This window comes from Centruroides vittatus, unplaced genomic scaffold (genome assembly GCF_030686945.1).
Source record: "Centruroides vittatus isolate TY-2023 unplaced genomic scaffold, ASM3068694v2 contig_3128, whole genome shotgun sequence".
In the NCBI taxonomy this organism is placed as follows: domain Eukaryota; kingdom Metazoa; phylum Arthropoda; class Arachnida; order Scorpiones; family Buthidae; genus Centruroides; species Centruroides vittatus.
In genome coordinates this window covers 1,571-22,621 of record NW_027122016.1, presented here as the reverse complement: position 1 = coordinate 22,621, position 21,051 = coordinate 1,571, and the positions used below count along the sequence as shown (strand labels likewise).

General features: G+C 29.3%; 2 protein-coding genes across 3 annotated transcripts in view; both read right to left on the bottom strand.

Annotated features, from left to right (window-relative positions):
- LOC136973308 (afadin-like) overlaps positions 1-8,447 on the bottom strand; it is a 76,715-nt gene extending 68,268 nt beyond the window's left edge. For both annotated transcript variants that reach the window (XM_067268037.1, XM_067268038.1), the window contains exons 1-3: positions 8,313-8,447; positions 4,507-4,602; positions 533-701 (exon numbers count right to left, since the gene is read on the bottom strand). In XM_067268037.1, coding sequence (XP_067124138.1) covers positions 533-701; positions 4,507-4,602; positions 8,313-8,330 — 283 coding nt within the window. In that variant the 5' untranslated portion in view covers positions 8,331-8,447. The remainder of the gene's footprint in view (positions 1-532; positions 702-4,506; positions 4,603-8,312) is intronic.
- A 6,917-nt stretch (positions 8,448-15,364) lies between these two features.
- Positions 15,365-17,205, bottom strand: LOC136973309 (tigger transposable element-derived protein 6-like). Its single transcript, XM_067268039.1, has one exon. The coding sequence runs from the start codon at positions 17,173-17,175 to the stop codon at positions 15,622-15,624; it is 1,554 nt and encodes a 517-aa protein (XP_067124140.1). The 5' UTR covers positions 17,176-17,205; the 3' UTR covers positions 15,365-15,621.
- Positions 17,206-21,051: the final 3,846 nt, after the last annotated feature.

The following is a 21,051-nucleotide window of genomic DNA, read 5'->3' as shown; positions in this document are numbered from 1 at the left end:
ATGACTCATTTTTTTTTTTTAGTTTTATGGAAATGCCATTTCTCCATTAAGCCCCTGAATTGAAATTAGAATCTCACAATTTTAGATATATATTACACACAATATTCTTCTAAATTATATTAATTAAATTATATATATATATAATTATAACTAACTAGAACTAAGCAGTTTAATGTAGATATATATATCTACATTAAACTGCTTGGTTCTGATATCCAACAAATGTTTATTATTAGTTACTAGCAGCAAGTAGTTTAATATGTAATTACAACAATAATGGTGCCATGTTTTATACATTTTTATAAAAATACTGTTTAAAAATATCTTTTGATTTTTAAATTTATTTACTAATATTTTAACAATTATTTTTTATTTAAAAATTATATCAAAAATTTTAAAATTAGTGAAAATATTTTATCTATTAGTAAGAATTAAAAAATTTTTAAATTAGAAATAAGATTTTAAATTATTTTATTATATATTTTTCAAATAATTAAATACTACATTGTATTTCATAAATAATGTAACTAACCAGCTTCTGTGCCACCTTCTTGTCTAAATTGTTGCAACCTTTTTTCAAGCTTTTGCTGTCTTCGTCTCCTCATAACAGCTTCTGGATTTGAAATTGATCGTGTGAAACTTGTTTCTGGTAGTTCTGAATACAAACGTTCAGCAATTCCATCTTTTTTCTCATCTGATACCTGAATATATATTTCAATATTTTTATAATATATTAGTTTTATTCACTTATAATAAGTACACAATAAAAATTAACATATAGCCTACTTACTATAAAACTCAAAAATATTTATTTAATGAATTAATATTTTTATCAATAATTTCATATTTAAATTAAATTCATTTCTACAGCAATTATTTCAATTATTTAATCATCACTGAATTGAATTAATGTTAACTAATAAACTTAATAAAATTTAATTAGTGGCATGAAATAAAATTGTCAAGAAATAGAAGTTAGTCATTACATTAGTCATTTTGCTAATTAACATCTGAAATAGCTAAAGTTAAAAAGAAAAAAACATAATGTACACTTCATATAATTATGACTAACAAGGGAACTGTCGGAGTGTCATCTAATAGATTTTAATAAAATTTAGTTAATAATTATGTTAAAACTATACAAACTCTATGACAAATTTGTAGTATTCACTAAAAGTGTTAATCAGAGTTATTAGCAATCAAATGTCGTACTATTTTATAGTGGTTTAACACAATTATGCAAATTTTTAGAAGTGAAAGGGTCGCGGAGGAAGACAGCGATATTACATTTAGAACAAATGCTGGAATTTTTGGAAATGGAAGAAAAATTAATAAAATTTAGTTTAATTTCGTTAAAAGTATACAAACTCTATATTAAATTTGTAATGTTTACTAAAAGTGTTAATCAAGATTAATAGCAATCAAATGTCGTACTATTTTATAGTAGTTTAACACAAATATGAAAATTTTTAGTAGTGAAAGGGTCGCGGAGAAAGATACAGTAATGCCTCGATTTTCGTTGACTTTGGTTTTCATCATTTTTTGCAAAAAATTTGCCTCGGATTTTGTCGGAGTTCCACATGATCTCGTTGCTAATTTTGCGAAAACAAAGAGCAACCCACGCATTTTTCTGCTCACAAGTCATCGTGGCGGTGTTTTTTGCTGTATGAGCATTACTCCGCGCGTCTAGCCAAATAATTCCATTGCTTCCATTCTTTTTAGTTTTATCGTGGGACCAAAGAAAGTTTCCAAAGTCAGTAGCCCTTCGAACAAGGCCAGGAACACAATCGAGTTAAAGGAAATCATTAAAAAATACGTGACCGGCATTAAGATTGCTGAAATCGGTCGCATGTACTGTACGGAAAGTCGGCATCCACGATAAGTTTCGTTGTGGCGAAAAAGGAAGCAAAAAGGAGGCTAATGTAGCGAAAGGCGTAAATGTGCTAATGAAACAGAGACCACAAACAATTGAAGAGGCCGAACAGTTATAATTAATTTCGATCAATCAAAAACAGTTAGATGGCGATTCTGTTTCGGAGACCATCGTATTAGTTTTTTATACTCGTTTTATATCAATTTCTTAATTTTTTTTAGTATTAAACACTACGAAAACAGAGGTATCACTGTATTACATTTACAGAGTAGAAGAAGGAATAACAAATAGGAAACTCAATAACTCAATAAGGAAACTCAAATAAATATTATAAAAGATTAGATATATACTATTGTTTAACAATAAAATATAATATGAAAGTATTGATAGAATAAATATAAAGAAAACAATCGAAACGTAATAAATAAATACATTTTAATAGATATATTTAAAAGTTATTATATTCACAAATTATTAGATGGGCAACTATTTACATGATATTTTTCAACAAAGCAAAATAAACAAAGAATCTGTTGGCATCGTGCACATTTAACAAATCGAAGATTTTCACAATTACTCTCGACACAATTTAAACTGTCAGTGTTTAAAAAAGAAAAACAAACTTGTTTTACATTTAAGAATTGACACTTTTCATTTATGAGTCCAAATGCGAACCATGCATGTTTAATCAAACTATTAAATATTGGCGCAGATAATTGATGATGAAGAATCGAATGTAATTTTATAATGCCATTTCTAGTTGTCCAAAACAATTTCATCGAAGAATCATTACAGAATAATTGTATAGCATTTAAAATTTCTTTAGCTAAAAGTTTTAATTGTCTATGAAATCCGACATCTAAAGGTTGGCATATAGACGTACACTTTGGTGGAATAATTAATATTTCGCATGAATTTTGATTTGTAGATGTTTGAAATACTGTATTATAAATATTAATATTTGTTTGTCCACTCCACGAGTCAATTATTAATAAAGAGTTTTCTGTTATATTTGGAGATAATACGTCTTTTACATAGTTTGTAATAATTGCTGTAGATAATTTGCCAGATGAGCTAGCTGTAACAGTTACGTTTGGGGCATTGAACAGCGATGCTTGAACTCTAGGTCCAAAGGTTCCATGAGCCTCTTGTAAGCAAATAAATACATTACCTACAACTTGTCCGTTAGCATTAACTAAATATTGAACAGTGTAGGAATGTGTAACTTTATTACTTGGAGAATGTGCAAATCCAATAGTTTTTTTTTTTTCTCCTTTATATGAAAGTGTTCTTGGTGAAATCATTTCGTATGAAAAACCACACTGATCCGTATTGAATATGAAGTTACGCGAATAAGATGGCAATAAATTTTTTACTGTTGTTTGAAATTGCGCAGCTTTTACTAATATATCCTTTTCGTTCACTATTTTGTTTTATTTACAAGTTTTGTAATCTTTCGAGATACTAATCTATATTCTTTTTTAAATTTTGCAACCCAAGAATCACTAGCTGTAAACTTAATTGAACTATTCAGTTGAAGAAATTTCTGTAATGCCCATATTTTTAATTGATTTCCTTTAACAATTTTATAGCTGCCTCGAGCTTCTAATTAAACTAAAGTAATTAAACTAAATTTTATTAATTCTTCTCCCATTTTTGAAAATTCCAGAATTTATTCTAAACGTAATATCGCCGTCTTCCTCCGCAACCCTTTCACTTCTAAAAATTTGCATATTTGTGTTTAAGTACTATAAAATAGTACGACATTTGATTGCTAATAACTCTGATTAACACTTTTAGTGAATACTAGAAATTTGTCATAGAGTTTGTATACTTTTAACGTAATTATTAACTAAATTTTATTAAAATCTATTAGATGACACTCCGACAGTTCCCTTGTAAGTGAAATAATACTCTAAAGTTTTAATATATAAAAGTTCATCTTTAAAAGGTTATTTTATCAACAAAAATAACTTTTATTGATGTTTTATTTACTCTTAAGAATTGCATGTTTAAGTTTTTTACTAATCTTTGTTAAAAAAGATATAGTTTTATTGGGTAAATACCTTCAGCAATTAACTTTTTAAATTCATACTAAAATATTAATTCAATTGAACTGTTGATTTGTATAAGTTATGCAAAGAAGACCCATAAAAGAGTCAAAAATGTTTGTGTTGTAGAGAAATAAATGCTGGGCTTACAAAAAAAATGTTTAACTTTTGAGTTTTTTCATTTTCTCAGTCTTAAGTTTATATGTTATTTAACCGATATTAATAACCATTAAATAATATGTTTATATAATTTATTATAGAAAGCTGCTTTTTTAAAGCAAAAATTATACAAAAATTTCAAATAATTTCATGCCTAGAGATTCATCTTCAAGGAACACAATCTAAAAATAAAACATTGTAATGCCTACACTGGTCCTGTGAAGTCAGTCAGTCTGATTTGTCAGCTCTGTGGGTGTTTGAGCTGATGTAGGCATTAATATGCTTTAATTTTAGATTGCATTCCTTAAAGTATCTAATGGCTTTAAAATATTAGAGATTTATTTATAGCTTTGTATTAATAAAACAAAAAGTTTAAATTTATTGAATTACTTATAAAATATCTTAGTTCAAAACATTAAATACCTTTAATTTTTCTTTCTTTTCACGTTTTTTCTTCTCTTTTTTCTCTCGTTTTGAAAGCTTTCTTTTAAAACTATTTCCTTCGGGAATGCTTGGTAACTAATCAAATAAAATTAATACAATTAATAACATATTTAAAATATACATATAGTAATTTCTCATTACAATAAACTTAATTTATTGAAATTGAATTCTACATATCTGAAGTTAAAAATGTTCAAACATAATATTTCTGAAATATACTAGATAAATCATCTTTGATTACTGTTATCTGATTTAGGCCCAACTATAATTAAATTTTTTATTTTCAATTCAATTAATTTATTTACAGATTTATAATACTCATATAATTTTTTAATGTTAAATGAATTTTAGCAGAGTTTTTTAAGATCCATCTTACAAAACAAATGATCTCAATTTATTCTCAATAGTTTTAAATTCTATAATGTTTCAAATAATATATGAATAAAATATTATATTCTAGCAACACTAAGTTATTTATGTGAAAAAATGCAGAAATACTGTATTGATTATTAAAGAACACTGTGATGTTTGTTCCTACAAGGTTTTCTTTTGACATATTATTACTCCACTGTCATTATTAAGCTTCAAAAAGAAAATTCTTATTCTAATTAACAAGACAATTAATCCTAAAATAAATGATTCCATTAGCAAAGATCAGACAGCCTTTATAACTGTAAGAGCTACTTTATTTTTTTATTAATGTATTAATTAGGTATAGTAGTTTATAAACATTTTAAGTGAAAAAAAATTCTCTTGCTTTTTAATAGTCTGTAAATTTGATATCTTTCATAATAAGTTGAATTCAGTGCCTAACATAATTTATCTCATATTAAAGTATTTTGGAACTAGGGTCTACAAATTGTCAACAGAAAAAAAACACAATTATCTACTTTAATTATCTTGTCCATATCTCACAAATTGTTTTCAAAGCCTATATCCTCAATGTAAAAAAGTAAAACAAACTGACACTAATAATAATATGAGTTGATAATTTATTCACATTTCTTTAATTTCTTATTTTAAAAAAAAAAAAAACCATCAAAACATTAAAAAGATTCCTATTTAAAAGTTCATCTTTAAAAGGTTATTTTATCAACAAAAATAATTTTTATTGATGTTTTATTTACTCTAAGAATTTAAGTTTTTTACTAATCTTTATTAAAAAAGATATAGTTTTATTGGGTAAATACCTTCAGCAAATTAACTTTTTAAATTCATACTAAAATATTAATTCAATTGAATTGCAGAATATGAATTGCAGATTATCCTATTTGTTTTTCTAAGAAAAACAAATAGGATAATCTGCAATTCATTCAATTTTTTAATGAATTTGTAGGTAATTACATTTAAACCTAAATGATATAACTGTAAAACACAACAAATTACATTTACATCCAGTACAGTTTGATATGAATACTAATAGCTGAATATTTGTATTACAGAAATAAATATTAAAAATTCTAGATGATAAATTCAATTATTTTGGGAAATATGTGCAAAAAAAGTAAATAAAAGTATTAAAACTTTGTAAAATTTTAACTACAAAAAGCTACAGAAATCAAGTTAAAACAATTGAGGTTAGTCACCTACTTAGCTGAAATTTTTCAAAACAAATTAAAATGATACTGAATAAAAGTTCTTTAGTTTTATTCTTTATATATCAAAATTTTTTTCCTAAACTTAAGCAAAGAAAGTCATTCTTAACTAAACTTCTTTGGCTTTTTGCAATGGAAATTTTGCATCATCATTTAACAAATATGCAAATATTAAAATTTGTGGATTGATATGATTTAAACTATTATGATAAATAAATGAAATATGTAAAATTTTTCAAATTGTTTTTGATACTACAAATTTAAGCTTATTATTGCTTGTCCGTAAAAGATTTCATTTGATCTGTACAACTGAAAATTTTCATATAGTTTGAGGAATAAGAATTATATTTATTTTAAATGTAATAAGAGCATGTTATGATTTTTCTTGGTCAACATAAAATAATTTCTTAGAACAAATATTATCAGAAAAAATTTTTTCAATCGAAATGCAGCGGTGTACTTTTTATTATCCAATATTGTAGTAAAAATTATAAAATGTTTTTGGTCTTGGATTAAAGAATGTTTTGTAAAGAGCTTGATCCGTATAAACAAATATTTTGTAATTTCGAATCAATGCCTTGTTATCTCACTAATCAGATAATGTATAGAGCTATTCCTAAGAATTTGAATAATAAATGGTTTTTTTTGTAATTTTTCATGACTATGACTTCATGAATTGCAAAAATGAACTTTTCATTCTCAAAAAATAAACTGCCATAGGCATTTCCTTATCAAATGTAAAACATTTGATAAGGAAATTCTTAATATTGGTACAATCAAAAAGAAACTGGATTTGGTCTATAAAGATTTTAATACTTAACTAATTTAAATCTGGTGCCACACCATTGATTATCAGTCTCCTAAATTTATAGAGCAATCCCACTGTTTCTGACAAGCCCCAAATGCTCCTTGGAAGTCAGTTTCAAAAATTCCAAAGTACCTGTTGCATTTCAGCAGACATTTTGATCTCTGGTATCAAAACATCACCTGTTGTGACTTCTTTTTTGTTCTTCACCTCACAGAATGAAACTGAAGTCACAAGGGGCTAAAACTGGCAAATAAGGAGAATGGAGACAGTCATTTTTTTTTTTTTTTTGTTTTACAAAAATGACTTGCATTTTGAAAACTGTGTGCAAGAGCATTGTCATGATAGAGGGAATCAGGTTTAGTTGCACCACACTTCTGGTCTTTCATAATTAATGTCTTCATTCAATTGTCTCAAAATGTTGCAGTAAAAGTCAAATTGACTGACTGGTAGGAACAAATTTCTCGTACACAATCTCATTGTGACCTTATCTTGTTCTTCTGACTTGCCTTGTCTTCTTGGGTCTTGCAGATTGTGGTCTCATCCATTATTTAGTTGTCACAGGCCTTCCAAAGCATTTCAAGGATCTCTTTGTAGATTTCCTAAGTTTAATGCAAAATCTAGCATTTGCTCTTTGTTGTGTTAGTGTTGTGCTATAATTCAAGTTCATTCTTGAATCATAGCACAACACTAACATAACATTACAAGCAGAGATCCCGGTGTCAAGAAAACTATTTTTGTGTTATCACCGAGCAGCAAAAACAGTCTGATTTCTTTTTGATTGCATAACATAATATCTTTAAGTAGTTTTTTCTTCTGTTGATTTAATAAATTTCTATTTACTATATGTTAAATTATTAAATAAATGTGATAAACTATAAATTCATATTAAAATACATGATCACACATTTTTAATTCATATAATACATTTTTCCATGATTTTCAGTCTTAAAAAACATGCTATTAATAGATCTGATATGAAAGATATTTTAAATTTCTTTAATAAAGGTACAGTTTTCTTGACCTAGTCTGTTATTAAATTTCTAACTCTTCATCTATAGATAAAACTGAATTTTATCTACAGACTAATCACATAAATTTTATCTACAAACTAATTATATTTACAGATGAGATTAGTTTACAGATGTAATCAGTCTCTTTATTATAAAGTATACTTATCTACTTTTAAAACCTTTCTAAATAAGGTCAGTAAATACATCTTTGCATTTTAATTTATATTTATATTAGTCTTTGGTTTTGAAATCTGATGACATCTGGTTAAATTACTTTTAATAATACAAAACTTTTAATTACTTTGGTCTTAATTAATATTTTAAAAATTCTATATAATAGAAATTAATTAATATATTTTTTTAAATACTTACATAAGATTTTTCATCCATACGACGTAATAAAAATCGCCCTTCCCTATCATCTTTATGCCAGTTTAATTGGACTAAAAGAGGTTTTTCTTCTTCACCCAACTTTCTTTCATCTAAAAACAATTACTTGCATTTATAATTACTGTTAAAAATTAAAATAAACTAAAATAATGCATGTAAATGATTAAATCTTCTATACAAACTGGGCATTTATAAAATAATTCTATGTATAAAAGTAAATTTTTTAATATTGATTTATATTTAAAATAAAAATTCCAATTTTTATATTATTTTAATTTATACTATATATTGTACAACACAAAACTGAAACTTATTTCAATTATTAACCATTACATTTTTTCCAAATTGCTTTCAATCACTGCTAGATCTTTGTTTTGATCTCTGAAATGTTCAAACTGATACAAAGCTCACATATTGATGTATTTGTAAATCACTTAATTATAAATTAATTATAAGTTCAAATATTGTTTCAGTTTTAACTTTGAATAAACACTATACAGTTAATTTCTGCCCTGCTTTTGTCAGCTATAATTAATATAATCTTGTTGTTTTAACCAGTTTTTTTACAAACCACCAAAATGCCTTATCAAAGCTTTTGAATGTGATCCTGTGTTAATTTCTATAGTTATTGTCATCCAATCAATATATAAGGATCTACAGTGACTGATTAAAAATATATATTAAACTTTAAACATTAAAAATACAGAATTCTGAAATTTTATACTTTTAGTTATTATTTGTGAGAAATTTAAAATCAAATTTGTCAAATAATTTAAAAAGAAAAAAAAAACAAATCACCTCTCTACTGCATATAAAATAAGACAGTCAACATCAATTTTATTAAGAAAGTGAAAGAAATCTATAGCAACAACAATAGGCAAAAGAGCATGTTCCATATTTTAGTTTTCGACAGAGATACTTAACTAAAGGTAAAATCTTGATTATACAAGCTATGACAATAAAAAAATTCATATTGAGAAGTTTTACGACTATTAAAAACAACTGTAAGTTTTCAATAAATTTGATTAATAAATTTTCAGAATTTTTTGTCAAAAAATTTTTAAAATTTCAATCAATATTATCATCAATATAATCCAGCATTTATAACAACAAATTTTATACAAATTATATATAATAATTCTATCTAAAAATAATTTGGTTTTTTAGATACTGGAATTAACTTTAATTGATTAAATTATAGTCACAATTATGATTATATTGATTATATGACCTAAATTAATATAGATACAAAAGCAAAAACTGAATAGGAGTTAAGGAGAATAACTGGTAATGTATCTCTGTGGTAAGTAGTTGATTGATATGAAGTGGGACTCAAACCTACTTTTCTTATAAAATTTTTCTAAATTATATAATTAAAGTCAGAATTAATTTCTAATAATTATCTTAACGTGAGACAGACATAGCTGTCTACTTTTAGACCAATTTCTATAGTTAAAAAGCTTAATCTTAGCCTGCAAAAAAGTCTGGCTTTCAGATACATTACTGGCTATAAAATTAAGTTTTCGACATATTGTATATTATGTATGTCATCTTATAATAACAATAATAATAATTCCTCTCTCACAACTCACTTTCATCTTGTTGAGGTGAGAGAGCCAAAAAGATGTTGATCAGAAAAGAGCAATTATACACAACAAACTTATTCCACAAACAATGCTTGAACATATCAAACAAGTTACACAACAAATGCATCAACACAATAACACTTGATGAGACATTCATTGGCAACAGCAGTCACTCATGAAAACCTACTTATCAAACCTACCATGCAATCACAGCATAATGGCATCAGACGGTGATGACTAAGCAGTCCAGATGGCAGTATACTGCTTTGGGGGACCCAGAATTGAATCAGGATGAGACTGGATATATCATCTGACCAAATATGTCAGCTCCCATCCTTCACCATCCAACCGCCCCATTGTGGGCCTGGCCATAATAAGCTTGCTAAAAGAGGCCCTATTAGTGCCCACAGGGCAGAAATAATAATAATGGCATACCAATATAGAAACAACTCACAGATTATTAGTCTGCTCTTTGATCCAGTCCAGTCATACAGAAAGATTAAGCAAGCTGGATCAAAGAGAAAAATAAACATACAACATCCAACATGTAGTACAAAGAACACAGAGTTGGAAGACACTTGGTAAAAAACATTCAGTATTAATAGTTCAAAAAATTTACATTTCTGCATCAGGAACTAGCCAAACATTTTACACACATAATTAACAATTCACAACGTGTGCCAAACTTTTTACTCACAGTGCATTATATAGATGAAACCCAAAAAACAACAACACCAAAGACCCTGTACAATACAGACCAATGATGTGCCCCCTACCCCTACAGAATACTCATTGCATGAAAATGAACAATATAAACCATCACATAGAATAAAATATTTTCAAAGAGCAAGAAAAAAAAAAAAAAACTATTGGAGAAACCACACACAATGCAAAGAACAGTTACTCATAGACTTAATGACAATGCTGGCTACCTGTTGGATTTCAATGACAATGCTGGAAAGACAGAAGGGTTCATAATTTCCATACAAGACCAGGTCATAAATACAAAACACTATTAAAAGCACATCTTAAAAAACACAACACTCATAGAAAATACCTGTAGGAAATGCCACACTACTACAGACCCAGACTACAACACATCATAATGGATTAGACTACATCATAGACATAGCTGTATCAAACACCCATAACATACAAAATACATACACTGAAAAAATTAGTAAATATTCAAAACTTGTCCACAGAATAGAGCATCTAAGGAAAATGGATAAAGTATGTGTTGTGCCTTTCTCATACAGGTGTCATACCACATATATATTACACCAAAAGTTTTAAAACATTTAGAGCTTCACAACAGTACATGCATCACTCTACAAAAGAATGCCATAATAAATACATGTCACATAGGGAATTCTTTAATACAGATACATATACAAATAGCATGTATACAAAACAGGTTTTTCCCTCTAGTTATGCCTGGACTTTGGCCTAACGTAGCACTATGTCATGTATAATATAGTTCAATATACTATATCAGTGTACACTGTATGCTGGGTAGGATACACTTCACTAACACTATAATAATAATAGGCTGACATCATAGTCACTACACCCCACCTAGAAAATCTAAAATGGCTAGAAGCCATATCTATATACAGGGCTAGCCACATGACCACCTATATCAACCAGAAAGATAAACCTAATCTATCTGTAGCATGGCAGGCCCTTATAGATGACAGCCTTTAAATATCACCATCCACACACAAATGCACGTGCCCATCACAACAAGTTTTGTTAAGCAAGAATTTGATTTGGTTTTAAATCGTTACGTTCTATTTTTTAAAGCATTCTATTGGATTTTTTACCTGAGGAAGAACTATTTTTAAAAAGTTCAAAAATGTTTGTGAAGAAAGGTATTTCACATGATTTACACCAGTAACAGGTTCCAGATTTAGTGTTGATTTCACCCTCGGTGTAAGGTGATGTTGAGTTTCTTATTTATAATAATAATAGTATAATTTTTAATTGAGGTTTCAAAATTTTGAACTGTTGCTTAATGTAAAATATAAAACACTAAAAATTAAAATTATTGGTTCATGATAAACTTTTTATTATAATTATAACTTGGTTAATAAATATTTTAATAATTGCTACATGAAAGATCTTACACGTCATTGAAATCCAAATGTTTAGGTGGTCACTGGGATTGTCCAAAATGGATAAGGTACCAAACAATAAAATTACAAAACATATCTTTTGTACTTTTCCAGCAATAACTTTATCACAGAACAATCTTTGTAATTTTATCCAAGAAATTGCAGCTTTTAAGAGATATGTGCCAAACAACAAAATAATAAAACAATTTGCTATTGCACCAATCACTGACAAGCTTTAAATGGTATGGACATCTGCAAAAAAAGGGATAAAAGTAGTGTCTCTAAAGCTACCCTAGATCTTAACATTTTTGAACAGAGACTAGATATGGCAACTTTAGGGGCAGGAGGCCCCGACTAACTGTATACGAACGTCTAATGCAAACCAGAAGTTATGTTATTTCAATTCAAAACTTTTCTCCTGAAAGGTGTTATGATAGATGACCAACACAACTCTATTGTTAAACAAAAAGTATGATGTACAGAGGCAAGCCACTACTAATTTGAGGTAGACAACTTACTTTTTAAATTAAATTAATTTAAAATATAATTAAAAATTGCAGTCCAGTACTGTGACAATGTCTGCAATAAATAATTGCTCATCTAGTAGTAAATTTATATTTTAAAAAATTTATAATTACATAAATTTAAAAACTGCAGAAAAGATTAGCTTAGAGTAAAAACTAAATTCACAATTCACTTACATTGGTATATTATCAATCACCACTTGAAAAATACAAAATTTGGCTGTATCACACGTGATAACAATAAGAATAAATTCTAATTGAAAAACACATCATGTTAGTTGCCATATTTGTTTATCATCAAATCAGTCACTCTGGTTAATGTACAAAATTTTTAATTTTGAATAATGAATAACAATAGATTAGTAATCATTTCAACACACTACTATAAATACACACATTATTCAGTAATCATTAGCTAACTACTTGGTAAAGAATATCAAATTAAATAATAAACAGAATAATTAAACCTAACTGAGTTAAACATAACAGTATATGATGTTTGTTTTATACTGTACCTTAATATTTTAAAAATCAATTTTTGTATTTTGCAATTAGTTAATCCCTCATTTTAATTATTTTCATTGAGTAATATCTTTATATTCTATCTTTATCAGTTATATGATAAAATAGATAAATTCATTCATTAATACATCTAAATTTTCAAATGATAAATGTATAAATAATGACTTTTTGGCAATGACAATCCATTCATAATCACATTATCTCAGTGTCACTTCTTTGACATTATACAGCTAATTTTGTTTAAAAGATTTTTATACTATTATTAATTAATTAAAAAAACACATTTTTTGATAACTGACCAACAAATGATCTATTTAAATGACTCACTAAAACCTTTGTTATTTCAATTAAATATTTTTACTGGATAGTCAAACATTTTCAAAGGAGACGTCCAGTCAAATGATCTATTTGGCTGGAAGTCTCCTTTTGATATGACATTCTCCTACCATGTTTCAACCTAATATTCCTATTGCATATAAATATCTATTAACTTCAAATAGGTAATTCATAATTACATAAAATATTTTGCACTCAATTTTAAAACACAAACAGGAAATCAGATAAAAGTCCCAAATATTAAAATGTCTAAATCCCAATTTTGTCCAAAATTTTTCTAAATTCCTAATACAGGATTTCTTTCATACTAAACACTGAAAAATATTTTATCAACTAATTGATACTATATGCCTACCAACCAGCTTATTATCCCCTAATTAATAAAATTAACCCCTAAAATAACTGGAATTTAACAGCATATGAGAACCAACTAATTGATATGAAGTTTCTGCATATAATATAATATTTATATTTTAATCAGAGTTTATTTAAATATTAAAACAAAGAGTTAAAAACAAAATTATATTAGCATGTAAAACAAACTTGGCTTCATATTTTTTTTTTCTAATATTAAATAACTTAATCCACTATGAAACTGAATACAACTTTTGTTCAAAGTATAGATATAGCAATAAACAATAATCAATATCTATTACTCTAACTTCATCATATTAATATTTCAAGAGTAACAAGTAATGAACACTTTTGAAAAGGAATATCTGATACATTAAATCACTATGAATATAGAATAATGAATACAAACATAATGAATAGTTACTATTGTATATTACTAATTAATTCAATGTGTTTAACAACACAGCAATAATTTTATATTATATACATGTTATGTACACAACAGATTCCATGTTTTACATGCAATATATACATACAGTGGACCCCCGATATAATGCACATGTCGGGCGGGAAACAACACCCACGTTATACCGAGCGGCGTGGTGTAACGCGGTTCACCTCTTTACTTTAGCAATAATGTCAAGCTTTTCTTTTACTCATCATGCATACAATAATTAAACACTATTCAAAATACATGCAGGGACTTAATACATACACAATTATTCAATACGCAGTAACAATAAAATGCGCTACTCACTAACGCTGCACGAACCTGTATAAACATGTTTGAGCTTATCATGTCGCGAACATCGCCCACGCAACAAGTTTGCAAACCAAATACATTAAATACAAAAATGTGATCTAATTATGCTAACAATTCAATTTATCTTTATTAGTAAAAGCATCAAAAAGTCAAAAACAGATGAAAATTAATCAATACTGCAAAAGAAACAAGGTTTTCATACTATGATCCAGAAGTTACCATTAAAAACAACAAACTTTTTAATTTCTATGAATGTTTTGAGCTATTTTTTTCAATTATTATTATTTTATTTTTTTATCTGTATCATCACTTATTACATAAGCATTTTGCTAAGACAATACATTTTGTTTCCATACATATATATTGAAAACTTGAAAGAAAAGTTTTAATTTCCCTACAGTAAAATTTTTCTATTGGGAAGCTAAAACTTTCCATTTACTAAAGAGGTAATATATAACTTTTTCCAACAAGAAAAAATTATTCTGTAAAATACATTTGAAGTTGCAATTATTTTGTCTCCTGAACTAATGAGGATTTCCTGTAATATACATTTGCATGTATATTACAGGAAATCCTCATTAGTTTGAAATTCAGGGAACAAAATAATTGCGACTTCAAAATATCGATTTTTGAATTATCCAAGATTCACACATTTCTATACAATATGCCAAATACCATGCAACTGATGTAATTTAGTAAGCAAACAAATTTAGGAATACGACTAGATGTATAGAATGTTACTTTCTTTAATTAATAATTATTAATAATATTATAAATACTGTATAATTCAACATTGACAATGTTATGTAAACTCTAGTACTGTACTGTGCAGACTTACCATGACACTTATCTTTTCTTCATCAGGTCGAAGAGTTCCAAAATAGAATGCAAGAAAGGAACATATAACATTTTTAAAAGTTCTTCGAAAAAACATCACGTGTTCCTTTTACAAATTCTGTTTTAGAATTCACTGACCTGATGAAGATCTCCTGTGCAGATCGAAAACATTATTCCATCTTTTCGTTGAGCATGTAGCAGCGTCTCCCTCACTGGACGAAAGAATTTGTAAAGTGTGGACTGCTTCACTGTTCATTTGTATTGTTTGTGTGCAAAGGCATACAGCTTCTCAAGGGCAAGACGAATATCCTCACTAGCACTCACAGCATTATCTTCAAGCATCAAGTCAATTGTGGACAGTGCTGCAAAAATTTCCTTGCGACTGACAGGATTTCGAGGTGGTGCTTCATTGTTGTCATCATCATCACTGCTACAAATATCTAGCATTTGTGTTGATATTGTAGCTGCATCCAGGTTTGGTATTGTTTCATCAAAGTTGATGGCATAGGTTGTTGCGATATCATTATCCACATTCACATAATCTCGAAAGTTCACAACATAATTAATGTTTTCCATTAAGGCTTCCCATTCAGGTGGCACTTCAATTTCTTTGTTTTGCTGGCTATTTTCAGCATCAGCATCTGCATGCCATTTAACAAAACCTACTTTTGCAAAACAGTTTCTGATGCTTTTGGCTGGAATTTCTTGCCAGGAGGCTACAACATTTCGCAGTGCATCCAAGATGTTCCATTTTCTGATTTCTTCAGCAGGTACACCTCGAGAAATCTCTCCAAGCATGTACCGTACCAAATGCTTCCTGTACCCAGCTTTTAGTTGTGATATTATACCTTGATCAAATGGCTGGATAATGCTGGTGGTGTTTGCTGGTAAAAATATCACATGCACATTGGGAAGATTTAGACCTTCAATATTATGAGATGACACCTGATCCATCAGCAACAGGACATTTCTTTTTTGTGTTGTCATTTTGTTTTGAAAACGTAGTAGCCAGTCTCGAAATATCTTTGCAGTCATCCAAGAGTTTTTATTTGACTCATATGGGCAAGGTAACTGCAGTTGCTCTCGTAAAACTGCCTGCCTCATGCAATTAGGGTTGGCAAATTTACTAATTATTACAGGCGGAAATTTCTCTGTGCCATTTGCATTGCAACACAGCAGGACTGTAATCCGCTCCTTACCATGTTTGCCATTATGGAAGGTTTCACCTTTCAGTGATAAAGTTTTCCATGGCATCAAATTGTAGAACAAACCAGTCTCATCTAAGTTAAAAATGTCATGTTCAGCATATTCTTGCAGTACTGGATGAACAGTTTCTAGCCATGATTCAGAAGCATTGGTGTTTACTGATGCAAATTTGCCGCAGGTATTCAGAGATACAATATTGTGACGGGCTTGAAATCGGCACAACCATCCATTGGAACATTTGAAGTCATTAATTCCCATGCGTGATGCCAACATAGCTGCCTTTTCTTTGATTAGAGGTCCTGACAGGGGAATATTTTTTGTGCGTACATTGCAAAACCATTGGAAGAGAATCTCTTCTAATTCTTCATATTTAGCAGTCCGCAGACGTTTTCGTTTGCCAATTTCAGCACCAGATTCAGCCACATGTTCAAGTTTGTCACGGTTTTTTAACCATGTTGATAGGGTTGAAAAAGGAATATTGAAAGCTCTTGCAACCTCACTTTTCAAACGTTCATTCTTGTCCACCTCCTGGAGAATTTCTAGTTTTTTTGCAATTGAGATTTCATTGTAGCCTCTCTTGGAGCATTTCCCTGATGCCATCTTCACAAAAATCACTTTGACAAGCAAAAAATGTTCCTTCTTCCCACTTGTTACATAATTTTGGTTGAATGATGGATATCATCCAGGTTTAAGAAAATGATATCATATACTGTTCTAACAGTAAAGGTAAACAGCATGTATCTGGTGAGAACCTCACAGGTTGCCAGATAAGTTTCATAAAAAGTAAAGCAAAATTCTGAAAATGTAGCCCAAATAGTAGTAAGTCACCCAAATCTAGTAACATAGAGCCCTACAAATATTTCAATCTGCTACTTGTAGCCCAATCTTGCAACCTTGAAAACCAGCCAAATTTTATGAGCTAAGATGAAGGTTAAGGCAAGTCATAGCTCACCCAAAAACATGTTATTGTAAAAGCAAAGCCATGTTGACCAGATTAGAGTTGTTCGTGGTCTGTTAATCTGTTATACTATAAAGCCACATAAACTTCAATATAAACATACATATGCATATCACAATTCAGACAGAATTTTCACTTTGAATTTTCAAACTAACCGAATTCCTTAACACGTAAACCTCTATATCCCCAGCCAGAACAAACAGCACAGTTACAAACTAATGTGATTTTGAACTATCCAAGTTCGAATTAACAAGGATTTCCTGTGTTAATATTTTCTCTCTCATTGGATATTGATGTTAAACCATGAAAAGTTTCAGTTTATTGATCATTATCATAGTAGCACCAACCAAATATTGATTATTGATTAACATTCCCATAACAAATTACTGAAATGAAAATGTAAGTTAATAACAATGTGACTGTTTTACTTTTCTATACTTATTTCTGTAGTTATTAAATTTATTACCAGATGTTATTATAAATTAAAAGATTTCAGTCATAAAAATGTGAGGACCGGGTTTAACCCGGCCCAAAATCCTTTTTTTGTTGTTGTTCAAATCCCCTCGTGGGAAATTGTAGAAAAGGTCAAAATTCAAAGGATGTGCAGCCTTCCGCCGTCAAAAAGCAACTTCCTTTCTCTCTGGATCCAAACTCTTAGTCACGGAGATCGAATCATCAGCGATTTGCCAACTATCACGATTGGTGATCGAAGATAATGTGACCTGTAGTATATAAGGGGGTAGAAGGCTGATAACGGGGTCGCTGAAGGTCCGAAGAAGACGCACGTCCCGTCTTATCCAAATCGGGAATCGCGGGCCGAAACCCGAGGACGAGCCGCCACGACCGATCCTCCTGCTTACTTCCACGACCGGAGAACGACCGATCCTCCTGCTTATCGAGCCGATTACTCCTACGATTACAGCCAATACATCCTAGGAAGAGGTATGACCCCGAAACTTGTAAACTCTCTCTCTTCCCCCGCGGTTAGGAACTGGACGCGTTAGATTTTCTGTATTTTGTTTATCTGTCTAAATAAATCATTATTTGTTTTCATCATGGTTCCGTTATTTCGAATATCGCCTTAAACTTATCGATGAACTCACACACTTCCTCCACTCAACCTGACAAATAATTACCCAATCCCAACAAGTCGGGATATCATAAAAATTTAGCCATGAGTGACAGTGGGGTGGGTCTTGGCGACCAGTTTGCCGAAAAAAAGGAGGTACGACTCTGTCCTACCTCCCGCGTTCCCACAAAAATATTTATCACCTAATTATAATAATATGGTAATTTCCATTTTCAATGTTCATGGTATCTAAACTAAGTATTTTAAATTAGCTTCTGACCTTTTAAATAGTAACATGAATTCTACCTTATATAATTTCTAACTTGTTTCTTCCTGTGATTTAAATTTAATAATTATAAATTAAATTTCTTTTAACGAATTTATATTCAGATAACATAAATTTGTTTATGATATAATTATAACATACAGTGTAATTAACAATACAAATGAATTACTCTCTCAACCTACTTCAGTTAAAATGAAGCAAGAAGTTTTTCATGTATTAGTTTTATAGAAATGTTATTTTTTAATTTAATATTAAATAATATTGTAATAAAGTCAAACTTTGATTTATCACCATTTAATCTTCTCTGAAGTGGCTCTAAATCAAGCATGATACTAAACTGAAATTTCTCAAATATGAAAATTATATATAGTAATGAAGTCCATATACAAGTTTGAGAGTTTGAAAAGCAAGTCATTTTATGATAACAATGTTATTTAAAATGCAAAAGAATAATACATTTAGTAATTCACAGGTTTGGCGATGTTCTCTATTATTCTATTCACAAGTATTCATTGGTACTTTATAAAAATGACACTAGGAGGGTGCTATATTTAAATTCAACTATATATTTAAATATTTTATGATCTACCTATTATTAGTTGATCTGAAAAAAATTTGTCAACTTATAATAATTCATTTTCAAAAACATTACAGTATTAGAGAAAAAAATTATGTTGACCAGTAAATAATATTAAAACAAATGAAAATAAGTATTATCAATTTAATAAATTTCAAAAAATAATTTTAAATTTGTTTTGTTTTATTCATCAAAAAACAATATTTTCAATATTTTCAGTTTTAAAATTATCAAATATAAAAAAAAAAACAAATAAAAATTTTAAAATTTTAGCCTAAGATCTGCAATAGTGATAAAAGAATAAAAATATTAATATTTCAACATCTATTCAGCAAAATACTATAACTGTATATTTTTTTCTACATAATATCATCATCTCTTCTACCTGAGAAAAATAGATTTATATCCATGTTATCAAAACCTGATTTTTTTTTCTAGCTAGTATGTATTAGCTAAGGCAAAAAGTGTAAACTACAATTCTGGACATAATATTGGACACCACCTAAAATAGTCCACATAAGACATGGTTATATGACCAAAATTCAGATGCAACTAAAAAGTGGATTGGTCAAGACATTTATGAAGTTTCTGAAAGGTTTTCAAAATTTCCAGATATTTCTGTTAGATTCTTATAAAATGAATGGTCAGAAGTCATTCTTTCGTTGGAAAAATAACATTATTGAGCCACATTATCAAGTTCTTCCTAAAACATTATCATATTTGTAGAAGTAGAGTGGCTTGACTTCTTTGCAAAAGAATGTATTCTACAAAAATATACTCATAAATGAAGTATTTCTATAACAATTACCATAGTCTGCAAGACGGACGAAATGGTAGGTGTAAAGGTCCGCTTTTAGCGTAGCAGGTCGAAAAGCCATGCGACCGGGATAATTGGTCCCACCTGGCATTGGGGCTATAAACGGCCGAAAAGAACAAAGAGATAGCGTCTCCGTTTATGGGTACACGTCAATGTGTTTGTCACGTGTTGGTCGACTTGAAAAACATAAACAAGGGACGGATGCGACTGTAAGCTACGTCGTCGGGAGGAGGGCGGACGTCTTTGGAAGCTCCCAAGGGAAAAGCAGGATCTGATTGGTCACAAGTGGTCGCCAGGGAACTCTTTAAATTGTAAGAGTGGCGAGAGGAACGGGGAGAAGGGCGAGAGACCGGATACGTGGTAGTCTCTGACACTTAGGAAGCCCGTAAGGTGTAGAGAGAGTGTTCTCCTCTTAGGAATTCCTCTGAGAAGGGTTAGTGTAGAGACCGGACGGCCACGCGGTTGAGCCAACTCCGCAAACCGACCGGAGTTTCCCCAGAGTCTAATAGTCCCCAACAGGCAAGCTGTTACGTGAGGCACCACACCTTTGTTGCATTGTGTGTGTAATGTTGTCAAACTTGTATATCCTGTAAATATTTGTTTTGTAAATAAACTGTAAATATTCATTGGATTGAGTGTGGAGGTGTAACTTTCCACGAACCAACGTACGGACATTCTCGGGTCGTAAGAACCAACTCGAGACGGATCATCGTAAAGATCTTAGTGGATTACGTAAGGATCTTCACTGTAGGCATTTTCAGAAAGACTA

Excerpts from the sequence above, each read along its gene's own strand:
- LOC136973309 (XM_067268039.1), bottom strand. The coding sequence starts at position 17,175 with ATGGCATCAGGGAAATGCTCCAAGAGAGGCTACAATGAAATCTCAATT.